General features: G+C 38.5%; 1 protein-coding gene across 1 annotated transcript in view; it reads right to left on the reverse strand.

Annotated features, from left to right (window-relative positions):
* The window catches only part of DRAM1 (DNA damage regulated autophagy modulator 1), a 32,265-nt gene that overhangs the window by 14,187 nt on the left and 1,153 nt on the right, over positions 1–16,925 (reverse strand). The window contains exons 2-3 of the mRNA XM_006914547.2: positions 4,770–4,837; positions 1,928–2,070 (exon numbers count right to left, since the gene is read on the reverse strand). Coding sequence (XP_006914609.1) covers positions 1,928–2,070; positions 4,770–4,837 — 211 coding nt within the window. The remainder of the gene's footprint in view (positions 1–1,927; positions 2,071–4,769; positions 4,838–16,925) is intronic.

Here is a 16,925-nt window from a genome sequence, read left to right on the forward strand (position 1 = left end):
CAGGTTCTGGACAGACTGCTTTCACACAAGGGCCACTTCTGCCTTTATTGCTCATATGATCTTGGTTAAGTATTAACCTCTCTAGGCCTCTATTTCTCCATTGAGAATGAGGAAAATTATACTACCTATCTTCTAAGGTTACTATTAGAATTATATGAGCTGAAGCATTCAATGTTTTCATAAGTGTGGTTCTGAAAAACAAAATGCATACGCAATCATAAAACATAAGGAAATGTCACAGAGTGTCTCTACTGTGTGCCAAAGGTCACATGCAAACATGCATTGCAGCATTATTTGTCTGATTTCGCCACATAGGGAATAATAAGGGTAGCAAAGTGACATGAAGCCAGAAGCCAGAATCTAGTTCACAAAATGCCCTCCATGAAGCCCTACACACTTGCTTCAAAGAGGCTACAAGTGTGGCTCCCACCTTTCTAGCTTCCAATGTGAACAAGGAAGCATTCATAATTATGGATTTGTTACATCCACACATGAAAACTTGTTGGCCCTGAGACCTGAAAGAATATCCCGGGGCCCTGTTAGCTGTCCTAAAGATACTGTGTCACACAAGGAAGGGTGCCTTCCCCTCCCGCCTCAAGGCAGCACTGAGTGGCCCAGAGCTCTTTATCATAATGTGTGCCCTGCATTGACAGATGGCATCCCCCACGTGCAGTGCAGAAAATGTGACTCTATGAGGCCCACGTGGTGCAGGTCAGACAAGAGGACTCTCTGCCAAGGGGCCGACTTAACATGGGAGCAGACGTTAGCGAAGGGATGGAAAGCAGACGGTGCAGGTGGAGGCTTGAGGTTCTTTATTATCCTCCCAGATTAACACTAGGGGGCAGCACCCCAAGGCTGGTGCTTCAGTGTGCGGACATACTTTAGCAGCCTGATAGCGGTGACGACTAATACCTTTTTGTAAAAATAAGCACCACACAGGATCAATCCACTTCTGGTGGGAAAAAGTCTTAAAGGAGTACCCCTGGGATGAACAAAAAAGTCGTCCTGGAATAACTTCCTTTCTGCTGTCACCAAGAGACAACAGTGATGGACAGGGTAATGTAATGTTAGCCTGTAATGATCAACTGATGATGACCATGATGGCCGCCAAGGACAAACCGCTGGTTACTGCACATTATTTTCATCGAGTCTTTGCAATAACCCTATGAGGTGAGTACTATAATTTGAAATACAACGAATGCTTTTAAAATACTAAATATTGTCTCCATAGACAAATAGGTCCCATGCCTTCCTGAGAGAGACCTTGGGATGAACAGGAATGCACAAATCAGAATAATTCAAGTAAGGTTTTTTCACACACTTGACAAACTAAGAAAATATCAAGCAGATTCTGCAGTAGTCACCATGTAAGTTAACTGGCTTCAACGGGGCCACGTTTTAGCTCAACAATTAATTAGTTGAGGAACACTGAGCAAATTATTTCACTTCCATGTACCTATCTATATATATACCCTCATCTGTGAAAGTGTTCAGATGCTCTTTAAATAAATACCAGAGGGTAGAGTCGGTACATACACACACACACACACACACACACACACACACACACACACACATTCATATACAAATATTTTCACACCCTTAGTGGAATCATTACAATGGCTGAAGTAGCTCTTCCAACACATCGAACCACATCAGTAAGAATATGGAGCCAGTCAAAGCTCATAGCCTCGTTCAAAGCCCGCTCTCTCCTAACTGTGCCCACATGAGCCCCAACTCTTCTGAGTACCGGCGGGACTGACTTTCAAATGATATTTGTTTCTAAAAAGCAAACTATCCTAATTTTTACAAACTCGTCAACTGTGCTATACTGGCACAAGTGTGGCTCTTCTGTTCTTGCTTTTCTCCTCCAAACACACATACTCCATCACCCCAACAACCCCCCAAAAATAAATTTTGGTCATACCTGAAAATTGGCTACAATGCCCATTCCGATACATCCCACCAATCCCAGAACTAACGACACCAAGTTAAAAACAGGCGTGCTGAAATAGCTGGTTTGATTCTGCTTCTCCACTATTTTATATCTTGTGTACATCGTGGCTGCACCTGAAAAAGAAAAGTACTGAAATGAATTTCTGTTACTTGACTTTTCGGAATGAAAAACACAGAAAAAGCTTTTCGTTGCTCTTTTAAAGTCTGTATTTTCAATTTCCTGATTGCAATAGTCTCCCCACTCGCCCATCCCTGTCCTTCCTCATCCCATCCTACTCTCTCCCCAGGGTGATGAACACACTCACGCACACCTCTTTTTGGCTGTTATCCTTTTCACATAAATGCTATTGGGCACGTATTGTTCTGTGACTTGCTTTTTTTCACTTAAAAATGTACCATGGAGATCTTGCCATGTCGGTACAAATAGGTCTATCTCATTGTTTTTCGGGGTCTCCTCATGGTATATAGTGAAGTGCCATATTGATTTCATCATTCTCTTAATGACAGATTTCTACATTGTTCCTACATGTTTCCTACTTCAAACAATTCTCAATGAACATCCTTGGGTATATAAGTCTTTGGCACACTTTCAATGTTTCTGAAAGATGAATTCCTAGAAGTAGCATGACAGGGTCAAAAAAACTGCACAATTAAAATGTCAAGAGGTATCTCCAAATTGTGCCAAGACTGTAGCAGTTTATACTCACACAACAGAGTTTGAAAGCAATTCTATATGTCATTGCCTTTTAAGTTATGGCCAAACTAATGAATGAAAAATGGCAAGCTGTTGGTTTAATTTGCATTTCTCTGATCATTAGTGAGACTGAGAAACTTTCAGTATGTCTGCTGGTCATACACATTTCTTTTGAGAATTGCATGTCATTTTTTCTTATTTTTCTCTTGAGTTTGTCTATTCATTTTTAATTTAGTTACTTTTATACATTATGTACATTAGTCCACTGTCCGCTAGAAATATTACATATTTTCTTCTGGTCTGTTGTTCATCTTTAACCTTGTTTCTGTATCTTTCACCACTTAGAAGTTTTAATTTTCTATCTACCCAAATCTTTCAATTCTTTCCTATTTAGCTTCTGGTTTTTGTATAAATTTAGATAAAGTTCTCCATCCTAAGTTTTTAAAAATATTTCCTATAATTTAATCCTTTTATAGTTTTTGCTTTCATGTTTAGTTCTGTAGTTTCCACTGGTTTTTGTGAATGATGTGAGAAGGGTACTAAAGGTATGTTTTTCCAAAAAGCTAGTCAATTAACCAAATACCATTTATTGTTTTGGAGAGTAATTTCACAATAAAATGTAATCTTCATGACAGAAGGGTCCTTGTCTGTCTGCTGTTGTGACTCCAGCCCTAAGCACAGAGTCTGTCACAGAGTAGGCACTTAGTAATATTTTTGCTGAATTTTAAAAAAGCAAGCTAAAGCTAATTTTTTATCATAGACTATTTTAAATGAAGATATTCATGTCAGATTCTGCCTTGCTTAGAAGCAAAAATCCATATTCATCACTTGCTGGTGATAAAATAATCTGTCTTCTAAATCTGGACTCCAGGCAAGTATGGTATAAGAGGGCAATTGGATTGATGGACTATTTCTATTTCCCCTTGCTCACCTCTAAATCCGTGGAAGGGGACGACCACGAATGGGTGACAGGGTGAAACTTTCTACCAAGTTGGATGATCAAATTCCAAAGGTGTCAAGTCACTAAGTAGGGTTTCCAGCACCTCTGTCCCTTCCCACCCTGTACCAATAGAGAGGGACAGAAGTGCTGGTTACAGGAGAGGCTCTTGGAAAACACCTGATTGTTCCATAGGGTAGGCGTTTATGGAAGGACTAAGGAAAGAGTCCTATATCTTACATCTATACACCTGGATCACTCCATCATAGATTGAGTTTTTCAGTCAGTACATTAATTTGCTCACGAGAGGGTTGTTTTCTAGCAACTGCATCTCAGGTGCACTTGAGGAATTAAAAAAAAATCATACCTGAATTGGAGACAAACGTCTCTGCTTCACCTTTCCCCTCTCTTTAACAAGTGAGACAATACCTTTGTCAGTGGGTTCTCGGCTTTAGTGAGTATCTAAGTCCCCTAGAGTGCTTGTTCACCGCTCATGCTCCTGGCCCCACTCTAGAAGTTCTGACTGAGTAGATCAGCAATGTGGCCCCGAAACATGCATTTTAACCAGCACCCCAGATGATTTTCATGTACGTTGCCTTCAGAACACACTCTGAGAAATTGTAGTTTATATATTAGGTCTCTTTGGTTTCCACAAATCTATTGGATATAAGTCGCAATTTTAAAAATCAAAATACAAATAAAATCTATTTCAAAATCTTGTGGCAAATTACCGGATGAAGTGAAAAATAGTTCTTTAAGAAGATCATAAATAACTCTGGATTTCTAGTCATTTAGCTTCTCGAAGTAAAGCAAAATTCTAGTTTGAAAGGTTGTACTTTTAAACGATGATACGCATCAAGAGTGAACCTTGATGTAAAAACTATGGACTTTGTTTTATTATGATGTGTCAATGAATATTCATTAACTCTAACTAATGCGTCACTCTGGTGGGGGATATTGATGATGGGGGAGGCTGTGGGGGTGGGGAGAGGAGCAGAGGCTATATGGGAAATCTCTACCTTTGGCTCAGTTTTGCTGTAAATCTAAAACTGCTCTAAAATAATAAAGTCTGTGAAAATTTATTAAAAAATAAAAAATTATACACAAACTGTAAATCATATATTTCATGTCACCGGAGATTGTGCATTATTTATTTATTTATAATAATTATTATGGACTTACCAAGAAATGCAGAGAAGTTTATCATAAATCCAAAAATACCACTCTCTGGAGGTGTTGTTCCTGTGTCACTGAGAAAGAGAAGAAATATCCGAATTATTAAAAATGAATTCAGTTCAGACCTCTGGGCGGGCATGTGATTGGCAGGTTTTATATTGTGTTTCTTCTAGGTGTTAAGTCACTATGAATTCCAAAGATTTGACCCGATTTTGTTCTACAGTATTTTCATTTTGGCTCCGAAAAATCTAAAATTCATTTTTCTCCCATGAAAGATTACATTTTTCTTTTTTTTTATTTCATTGTAAAAAGCTAGGAAATGCTTAAAGTGAATGGTGTGGTGGTGTTTCTGAAATGATCGAGCTTAATAAACTTGATTGATATATGTCCATTCTTGGTGAAGACTTCATTGCGACTGTTTCAGGGAAAAAATTAGTCTAAAATCACATTTGAAAAATCTACTCTTGGAATATTAAATACACATAAACACATTTAAATTTTCTTAACAATTTTATTTATGCACAAATTCACACTGCTGAAAATATAATCATGAAACTCTGAACAATATTATTGATGCCTATCAGTACTTTATGGAAACAATAGAGTATTGAGGTCATATTAATTGTGATAAATTATTTTAACAAAACATAGTTTATATAAAACATTTTCCAGGTGCGTCTATCAATTCATTAATTGAACGAGCTGGAAACTGTGTTTGACAGGTCCTGTTCTTTATTCATCAATGTCAAGGTTTGAATGTTTACATCTTCCAGCTGCTCATATAAAGCAACAGTTTAAAACTGATAGCAAAAGAGCTTCCAACAGGAAACAACGCATACCCATCTTGCGTCTTCCCACATTTTCAAACAGTTCTGAAATTCGAGTATCGAAAACCTGATCATGTTGAAAAAGACGCACTTCAAAGTATTTGAAAAATTCCACAAGAAGCCTGTGTTTGTGGAAAGTAGGAGCCTTTAAGTTTCATGAACACTTAATATTTGAAGAGTATAAAGAGGTTAATGTTCCTCCTTTTACTCGAAGGCCTCTATTTATTCTCAATGATTTTAATCTCAGTGTCACTTTTAAGAATCTGAAGAGTTTCGAATTTAACATTACAATTTTTCCCCCAAAATAACCATTCTTCTCACTAAAGAAATGTTGAAGTGAAGGCAGCCTGAGATGGGGGACACCCTTCTGGGCACGATATGGGGCTGAGTGGGTGAGGAGAGAATGGAGCCAGTAATGGGAAGAAGGTAGAGATCGCTCCAACCCTTGGGCAGCACTTTGGGGACGGAAGATTCATTCTCACAGGGAAATCAAGCCTTTTCTTCTTGACATCAGGATATAAAACAGCAGCAGCCAGGTGACCCATGCAAGAGGACTTGTTAACAAAAGTCTAAGAGTAACCTGCCACATGCCAGTAAGACGGTTTGTTTGTTTGTGGAGGAAGAGAAGGAAATGAAAGAGTGAGGAGGATATTTAGGGGGATGGGGAGTTAGGGGGACGAAGGTCTTCTAACAGGAGATAAGAAGACCAGACTCAGGGACTGTCAGTCCACTCACAGAAAACCAAGACATACGGCAAGGGCCCAGATGTACAGGCCACACAACATCAGACATGCGATCTGAAAGCTCAGAATTTCAGGGTGGTGTTTAATTCTTGTTTGGCTGCACACTAAAAACAATACAGGCAGGATCAAAAGTGTTTTGCCAATAACCACTCCATATGTATTTTTTGAATAAATGACTATCAGTATTTGCAACAACAACAAAAAAAAACTGACCTAAAAGATACCACTTATTGAACATTGACTATGCACCAGGCACTGTTAGGTGCTTATCATATATACATGGGTCCTATATCAACTTCATTTTACGAAGGAGAAAACTGGTATTAGAGAACTCATCCTGTTCAAGGTCACAGAGCTATTACATAGCAGAATCTATATTCCAGTCCAGATGTCTAACTCCCTAACTTTCCTGCCTTCATTGTGTTCTAACAGCAGGCAAGGAACAAAGCAATTAGAAGAACTATTGGGGGTGAGGCAGAGAACCAAGACTGATGTGCTGGTAAAGGCTTAACAACCAGCTCTAGTTGACTTGTGGCATAAGCCCACTTCCATGGTATAAATACTTTCAAAATGTCAAAAATTCAAGCTACCAAAATGTAGGTCACTGAACACAGAGTTGGGAAGCAATGCACACAGTTGGCTTTCGGGAGCACACACCAGCTGTCTCCAGCACACCTGGGCAATGAACCACGATGGTAATAAGGAATCATCACACCTTTGCTGTATACCAAGAAAAGGTCAAGTAAGCAAGACCTCACAGCTTCTTGAATGCCATAATTTAATTGTAAAGGTCTTTCACAAATATTCACTGCCATGGTAAATCTGATTTTCTTTCAGAATTCCTGAGTCTCCAACACTTACCGTCAATGCACAAGCACCAATGGGATGACATTCCTACACTTGGCAAAACATAGGCAGTGTTGACATTACAAAAGTTGGGGAAAATATTAATGCATTCATAACCAGTTGTTTGATTAAATGCAGCCATCTTTAAAAATTTTTTTTTTTGGCTCCACATCTAACTATGAAAATTACCCACTCCTCAAAAAAATATTTACGGAACACCTACTATGTGTTAGACATAATTGGAGACACAAATTCCCCAATCTGTCAGGTAAGAATGGTCAGTTTGTGATTTATTTCCATTAAAATGACAAAATGGTACCTAAAACATTTGGTGAAATTTTGTTCAAGAATATCTAAAAAGCTTCCCAAGCAGCAAAAGAAAATGTGCTAATATGTTATATCATATATAAATATCGCTTTACATCTTCTGCCTGATGTTGGAATCCAGATGAGTATAACACTGAGGAAGTACCAAGAGACCCTGTGGGCAGCGTCTCTTTGTTTTATTAATTTTTTTAAGTTCAAACTAAATTATCTAATTGTGCAAAGGCAGAAGTAGTCGTCTTTGGTTGGTGTGGCTGTACTTAGGTACCATATTCTTCAGGAAACTGGAAAATGAGAAGAAAAATCTGTTGCTTCCTAACCCAGCAAAAGCAATTTCCCTACTCAACTCCCAACCACATGATCTTGTACCACGTGGCTTAAGCAATGTGGTTCCAGCCCTGCCCCAGTCCTATCTACCTCCCCACTTGCCACCTCATAAATGAGGCACTTCTTGAAAAGTGAAGAGGGGATAGGAACTAATAGCTCATTTGCATGTGGCTTAGAAGCTGTTGAGATTATGTGTACACGGTAGTTTCCAGGGTAGGTCGTGCCTAGGAAATCAGTTTATGTCTACACTTCCTTCATTTGTAATTCTACAAGTTAATTTCATCATGGAAAATTCCAAGTCATTCATCTAACATCCTTCTCCAAATTAATTTGTAATGTTAAGCTAGTGCGTAATCACTTGATGTTCAAAGGAATGGAAACAATACAAAAAAGACATGTATGACCATATGAGCTTGGTCAAATGCTGTTCTTTAAATCACTGGATACATGCAATTCCATTACTCTAAAGCTTGGAGTCATGGTTTATTGGGAGGACTGACATGGCAAGATGCAAACTTATCTACGTGCCCAGACTGAGGCTTATTAAAATCCTAGGCCCATTGCTTGGAAGAGTAATCAAGACTTAGAACCTAAAAACACTTAATGCACCAGTAAAAGGAGGTCATTACTTCCTCTATCTTCACAATATTTAAATACATTATTTAAAAGGAATAAGTATGATAATAAAAAGTAATTACATTTTATGAGATGCTTTTAATTATTAAGACTAACTTTTAGGCAGCTTTACTTGGTGACAATTACCTTAGAGTGGCATGGTAAAGCTATATAGACTATTTTCAAATGTAAAAAGAATTTCCTACTCGTAAATGCAAATAACTTGCTCTTTCCTCACATGACTCATATATAATTTTCCCTCTGTCAATTTGAGTTTCCTCTTTGGTCACTCATATAACATTTTTAAAAAAATTGTTTAAGCTTCGGGAACTGTGACAGTTGATTGGGGATACAGAGATAAAAAAAAAAAATTCACTACCTTCAAGAAGCTTGATAGCTAACAAAAACTTCAAGGATTCATTGATTCAACACGTAGTTACTGACTGCCTTCTGTGTAATGGGCAACTTTGTAGGCATGGTGAATGTAGTTGTAAATAAAACAGAAAAAGTCCCTCTTTCGTGGAACTTATATTCCTATGCGGGGGGCAGTAAAAACAGTCTCGGGGTGATAAATGCTGTGAAGGAAAGGAAAGCTGGAGAAGAAGACAGAGGGCTAGGTGAGCCACCAACCTGAGACAGGGTAATCTGGGAAAGGTACTTGAACAGACATCTGAATGAAATGGAATATTTGGGCCAGGAAAATTACAAGCAGAGAGAATAGCGAAGCCAAAGCCCTAGAGGTGGCAATATGTTAGAGGAACTGCAAGGAAGTGGTGTGGCTGGAGGGGAGCGAGCAAGGATGTGTGTGCATATGGGGAGGGAGTCACGGAGAGCCCCATGGTTACGATAAGGACTCCGAATGTTATTCTAAGCATGAGGGAAAGCTGGTGAGGGCTGAGAGCAGGGAAGTGATGTGAAGTTAATGTTTTTAAAGGATGGTACGAAAGGACTGTGGAGGGACAAGTGTAGACCAGGAAAACCATATGAGGGAGCTATTCCCGCAGTTTGTCAAGAGATGACAGTGGCTGGGACCAGAGCGTTAATCAAGAGGGAGGTGAGTAAGAGGTCACATTTGAGAAGTTTTTTGAGGGGAATCTAGAAAGCATTGCTGCTTAGACTAAAGCTGTTGATATTACAAAAGAAAAAATAATTAACGTTTTCTCGGCACTTACACTTGGCCAGGCACATCTTCACAACATTATAAGGAAAGTACCTACTATCGCGATCTGAAAAATGAGGAAACTGAGTCTTAAAAAAGTGACCTACTCAAGGTCAAATAGATAGCAAACGGGGACGCCAGGTCCTGCATCTAGAGCTGGATAATTTTAATGGACACAACTTAGGACTCTTCTCTGTTGTGCTTTGTATGATATCATATTTCCATATAAGTTTACAGTATTGTATACTTACAACCACGTCAGCATCAGCTAATCCTTCTGGAACCATTCATAAGTTGTCCTTGGCATGCAATAACTCTACAATGCATATTCTTGTTGGACTGAGACACAATTACTGTCAGGTAAACAGGACTATTATGTTTAGGAGGACTTTTTCTTTTTTTAAGTTGAAATTGAGCCCTTATATTTAAAAGTTGTCAGCCCTGCATCAGTCAAGACTTTTGAGCAATTAATGCCTTTTTAAAAGTAGGAATAGCAAAAGAAAAACGTTCACAATTCTATTTAATTTAGTGTGTGTTGGGGGGGCGGTAATGTAATCAAGTGGCAATGGAAAATTTAAATTGAACAGAGGAAAAATTATCTATTTACAATTGGTTCAGAAGCCAAACATCAATTAATTTTCAAGCTGTAAAATTTTGGGATCTTCAATTTTCTCATTATTCTTTTCTTAGAATTAACTAATTTTGGTAATGCTTTTTGGAAGAAAATATTAAACTATAAATTACAATTTAAAAGGATACTTTTTTAGCTCAAACTTTTCAATGGCATGCCTCCTTTTTCGTTCTAATAACTCTATGGCTTAGAGATACTAGGAGGCCATAATCATTGCACTGTAAAGATGAGTGTCAGTAAAATTGTGTCAGTAAAATTGTGTCAAAATTATGCACACAGACTTCATTCTGTGATTAGTTATTACCCGGGACCCCGTCGTTACAGTCGAACTGCCTGAAATTCAACACAGTTAGTAATCAAAAGAGTTGGTTGAAGCAAGAAGTCATAAAAACTTTTATGGTTACATACACACCACAGATATCTAAAGGTACAGTCACTTGCCTACCTGCTGATGTAGGCCAAGGCCGTCACAAGAGTATGAGTCCACTACAGCCGAGTACAAGTCCACTATATCTGTCTTCCTGGCATATAAACCATTTACTCTGAATGATCTCATTTCCAGTTTGGGTTTCTTTAGAGTGGAGAGAAATCTTAAAGACACTTTTGAAGCAATTTGAATGCAGAATCCTTCTAGTGTTTTGTCAGTTTTTGTAAATCTTTACATTTGTCATAAACACTATTAAATAAATTACAATTTTTTTGACTTATCTCTTTTGAATCTTTCCAAAACATTTAATCGAGTTTCCTTAGAAATTACAATTCTCTTTTTGCATTTACAGACCAAGTTTATGCATATTGAGTTAAATGACACCATTACAATAAACAAAATACAATTGACATAAACAAATTTGAGAACAAACACAGCTGGCATTTGATAAGCATACAAAGAAACAGGTGAAAGAAGAAAGCAGAGCAGCTCAGAGAGTGGCCACTGCTGGGAGGAGTTTTCAGGGTCCACTGGCTTGAGTCTGTTTATTTTTCAGAAAATGAAGTTATCAGTTAAACCAGTAAGTTCATTAAGTTAAGTTTTCTCTACAAGGTCTTCCGCTATTGTGTATTCCATTTCTGGCTACTGTTACTCGGGGCAGAGGTAAAGGAAATGAATTGTGTGGGTTGTTTAATGAATGATAAGGAGCAGAATAAAGGTTGCTGATCAACTTCAAAAGGAGGGAAAAAAAAGAAGGAAAGAAAGATAAAGAAACCTGCTATATCCACCAATAAACTGATCACTTACAAAATTAGCCCTCAACCAAATGTGCTTTCCTACTTAACGCCGGCATCTATCCAGACCACTGTGGACTGGTCCTTTGATAATACTAATAGCAAATGCTTACAGAGAACTTATTACTTTCTTGGACCAGAATGTTAATGAGATCTAAGTGGGTTCATGTGTTAACTTATAAGGGAAGTGTTATTATCGGAGAAGAAGAGAGAAGTCAAGTAATTTGTCTGAAGTCCTATAGATGGAGCACATGGTATTTTCTAACCAAAGTTGTCTGCTCCAAAGTTGTTCCCTTATCCAACACACTATGTTGCCTCTCAGTATGATTATCAAATGCTGTATAAACAGATGACCCAGTTTTCATCACCAATCACTAAACAGTGTTTTTGGTCATGAGAAGGAATAATGAGAGTGACCAAAGCCCACACTCTATCCAGCAAACAGCACTTGCACAAAAAGTGAGACTAAGCTAATAAGAAGCAACCAGGATGCAGAACTGGCAACACTTTAAAAATAAAGGGCCACAGAATATTCTGGAAGCATGAGACTGAGCCTAAGAAGAAGATATAAAGAGTGGCTTATTATCTGGGAAGGTTGATAAGTAAATAGTCAAATTGGCTACAGATTGAGGTTTCAAATCTTGTAAAACATGGAGAATTTCATGAAGTCAGTAGACATAGTGTTGGAGAAGAGATGAACAACATTGCCAAAAGCAATGAACAACACTGACAGAATCAGTTAACAATTGAAGAGGAGATGACAAAATTAATAAAACAAACATAAATAAAACAGGTGCATCTGGTGTATTTACTAAGCACCTATGTGTCTGGAACTTTCATAAATGCTGGGGATGCAGCAGTGAACAGACCCTAAATCTCTAATGTCATGGAACTTTTGTGTGAGAGACAGTCCACAAAATCAATATTCTTACACAGATTAAGAATGGTCATTGGAAAAACTGAAGTCATAAATCATTTCTTCAAAAATGAGCTGCTTCATGTCTCCCTTCAAAAGACAAATGTGAAAGCGAGGACTTTGTGTCAAGTATTGAAAAGTATGTACTCCTCCCTTAGAATAGCAGCACCTGAATCATTTTAAGATTTTTAGTTCATTACAAGAATTTTGTCTTTTCATTTTATTTTGTTCATTATAAGAAGTGTTTGTTATAATAAATTTTATTCATTATAAGAATTAGCGCATAATTGTGATTATAATCTAAATTTTGTGATCATTAACTAAATGAAAGATAAAATAATTTCCCTAATTTTCAGATTCATTTTTGGAGTTAAAAACCCAACTTCTTTTATTTATTTATTATGCCATTTGGTCCCCCTTTTAAGGTGGCTTAATTCTAGGTTTTCTGTCACCAATCACTGACCAGGATTTGTGGTCAAGAGGAACAATGGGTGTGGCCAAAGACCACAATGTATATAGCAAATAGCACTTGCAAAAAAAGTGAGACTAGGGTAATAAAGGATGCAACTGTGATGCAGAATTGGCAAAACTTTAAAAAGCCACAGAATATTCTGGAAGCATGAGACACAAGCCAAAGAAGATGTAATCAGAGTAGTTTATCATCTGGGAGGAGTTGATAAGCAATGTTGATCCAAGACAGCCTGAGGGATTTGGTCATGGAGGAAATATAAGAAACACATTAACTATGGATGATTCTCAAGAATATGGGTGTAACCTTGTAAAAATCTAAACTAATCCTTTCAGACTGACTTTTATTTGTCCTCGGTTTTGACATCCTTGCATTAATGGTTTCATAATACAGAACTATTGCACTGTTCTACTCCAACTTGTTAAATTTAGTGACTGTGTGAATCCCATGTTTTTAATTTAGTTTTTTGATAGAAAACCCATCCATTTGGCTGAAAAATAAATACAAAAAGGTATGCCAGGTTTGCGAGATGTTACTTTTGGGAAAAACTGGGTAAAAGACATATGGGACCTTTCTGTATTACTTTTTATAATTGCATATAAATCTACAATTATCTCAAAATAAAGAGATTAACTTTTTTAAAGTATGGCAAAAAAAAGTCTTATTTCCACCTTATTCCCATCTGCTAAGGTTTCCCTGACCGTGACCAACTTCCTCCATCATACAGATAAACTTTTATTAGTTTATATAAACAAATACAAATGTATACTATTCCCTGCCCCTCACTCCCAACCTCCACCTCCTCTACTAATTGGTAGCATACTTTGTTTTACATCTTGCTTTTTCCATGTAACAATGTATCAGAAATTTTTCCATATCAATGTATTAATTTAAAGAGAGCTTTGTTTGAGGTATTCTTTGGATAAATTATATTTATTTATCCCGTCCTCTCCTGATGGATGTTTGCATGGTTTCCAACCTTTTGTTATTGAAAGCAATATTGAGTAACCGTGTAGATATATAATTTTGACATTTCGATAGGTAATACCAAAGTTCCTCGATAGAGATTGAATCAATTTACATCCCTACCAGCAACACATGAGAGCCTGTTTCCCCAAAGACTCACCAAGAAAGTGTGCCAAATAGTTGGGTTTCTGCCAGTCCAGGAGATGAAAAGAGGCAGCAAGGAGTTTTAATTTGAATTTTTTACTTGATTCATGAGGTTGAGCATCTTTCCATATGCCTAAGAGCTATTTTCCCATTTATCCAATATACTGAAGATAACAATGTTGTAAGAAAATATTTGATAAGGAGGCTGGGTTTGAATGCCATACTAGACAGAGATCCTCCCAGGTTCAGGCTCTTAATTAGATTGCAATGGCTCTTCTTCAATGTGTTCCACTTGTTTAAAAGACATTGGAACAGATTGGTCGAACAATGTCATCACATAAAAGGAGGCTCATTCTAAATACAGATGGTCCCCGACTTATGATGGTTCTACTTTTGATTTTCTTTACTTCATGGTGGTGTGAAAGTGGTGCGCATTCAACAGAAACTATACTTCAAATTTTGAATTTTGATCCCTTCCCAGGCTCGCGATATGCAGTATGATACTCTCTGGTGATGCTGGCCGGTGGCCATGAACTTCAGCTCCCAGTCACAAGATCACAAAAGTAAACAATTTATACTCTATAAATGTCCAATCACTATGTCAAAGACATGAAACGAATATAATACTGTATGCCAACTATACTTTAATAAAAACAAAAAAGTTTTAAAAAAAAATGGTACCCTAAAGTGTACTATGTTGCCAGGGTTCTGTTTTGGTTCAATGCTTCAGACATCCTTCAGGCCCAGGGTACTTTCAGCTGTGCTAATGATTAATGGTGAGTCCCCATACAGCCATTCTGTTTCTTCACTTCAGTACAGTATTTGACAAATGACATGAGACATTCAACACTTTATCATAAAACAGGCTTCGTGTTCAATGATTTTGCCCAACTATAGCTAATGTACGTGTTCTGGGCACATTTAAGGTAGGTTAGGCTGAGCTATCCTATTCTGTAGGTTAGGTTACTAAACACATTTTGTCTTGCAATGGGTTTATTGGCGCATAACCCCAAAGTCGAGGAGCGTCTGTACATCCAAATCACTGACCAACCACCAGTGACCTACCTAATCAGGCCTTCCCTGAAGGAATCTGCCCTGTTCTAGGAGGAATGATAACAATACCCATTAGTGACTGCCTGAGAACTGTTAATTCGACACATATTGGGAGCCTTGATGGATCTCTCACACTTCGGAGAAGGAAGACAAACAAGCAACATCATAAGTAAATCACGTAATTTTTTGGAAGGTGATAGGTGCTATGGGGAAGAATAAGACTGGATATGGGGGATCAGGAGCACTAGGGTGCAATTTTAAATAGGGTCATCAGAGCAGGCCTCATGGAGATAATATCTGAACAAAGGAAGAGGAGAGGGTGAAATATGGAGGTAGAGCACTCTGGCAGAGGAAGAGCCAGTGCAAAGGCCATGAGGGGAGGCGCACATATGTAACACACAGGAAGGAAACCAGTGTGGCTGGAGGAAGTGGAGGGAGCGGTGGAGGGGGGTGGCGTGTAAGGAAGAATAGGAGGTATTGAGAGCAGAGATGAATTACAAGAGATAAGATTGAACATTTTTGGACAAAACTGATAAATCTGGCACTCCTTCCATCAGGTCCTGATGTCTAGTTCTTATCTACATCTTGCCCTTGCCTCGGTTATTTAGTTTTCTAGAAGGGGCAGAGGCAATTTAGTGCTCCAGCTGCTCTTTTAGGCAGAGAGAGAAGACAATCTAAAAGGCCCAGGCACATGTGGGCAAGACATACATGCTTGTTGATTGTAGCGTGATGGTTCCTGGCAGCAAGAGGACAATCTCATGCCCTTTCCTCCTGTAATTCTGCTTTTCCTAAGGGCTTCCTTTCTTTGTTTACTTTAAAACCTCTTCTTAGAGTATCACACAAGTGGTTCATCTTATCAGCTCATTTCCCCATTTCTGAATGTCTTCCATTTCAAGTTCACCTTGGGAGGTGATATTAATCACAACTATATCACACACCTCTACAAAGACCGAAACCCTGCCCTCTGATTGCCTGGCCAATGTGTATCAAATATTATCTGTTCCTGACCTTCGGATCCAGGACAAACACAGCTACCCTTTTCTCAATAAAAAGCACTGCAGGAAAAGCAGCTTTTTACACAAGTCTAAGAGGATCTATTCTGCTTCAGAATCAAGAGGAGCAAGACAATGGCACGTGGGACAGAGATGAGCCTTGAGAAACCAAGCCCAGGTTTCTGCAGGGGCACAAGGCCTGATGGGAAAGTCTGCTTGATGCATGGAACACCTCTTTCTGCATGGGCAAAACCACCACCAGTACTGCAGACTTGCCCTATTCTCCATAAAGCTCTCTTTCTTGCATTTCTAAACTCTAGTCTCCTCTTGCTTCATCTTCGTTTCCCCTTCCTCACTCACTAAAAAAATTACAGAACTTTGCACACAGGCAGAATGGCTGCAGGTGGGAGAGGTCCTACAATCTCTAGAAATCTCTACAAACTTTGAATGTCATCAACTTTTTTATCCCCTCACCAGTCACTACAGACCCAGAGGAGTCACAGCACTTAAATCATGAAGAATCGTTCTAATAAACACATCCGCCAGGAAAGCACAGAGTTGGGAGCCACATGAAAAGGATCAGGACATGTGTCTGGGGCGCTGACGAAGTGACCCTCAAAAGGCTGGGTCAAAGCTCAAGAAAAACTCATGAAGAAGGAAACAAAATAATGACAACACAAAGAATATGACAAGTTGACAATCTGTGGGCTCTGACTTTGGGGACACAGAACCCAGAGGGTTCTTGGGCAGCTCCATCTAGAAGAGCTTAAACTCAGCTCCCAAAGGCCTGGAGGTAGCACTGTTGCTTTTGGCATAGGACAGATCAAGGTGTGTGTGAATTCTGCTTCCACCATTTCCCAGCTGTGACATCAGGGTCACACTGGTGGTATTTCAACATCTGCTTAAACTTAGTTTCCTTTCATAAAAAA

The sequence above is a fragment of the Pteropus alecto genome, unplaced genomic scaffold, assembly GCF_000325575.1.
Source record: "Pteropus alecto unplaced genomic scaffold, ASM32557v1 scaffold94, whole genome shotgun sequence".
Classification (NCBI taxonomy): Eukaryota; Metazoa; Chordata; class Mammalia; order Chiroptera; family Pteropodidae; genus Pteropus; species Pteropus alecto.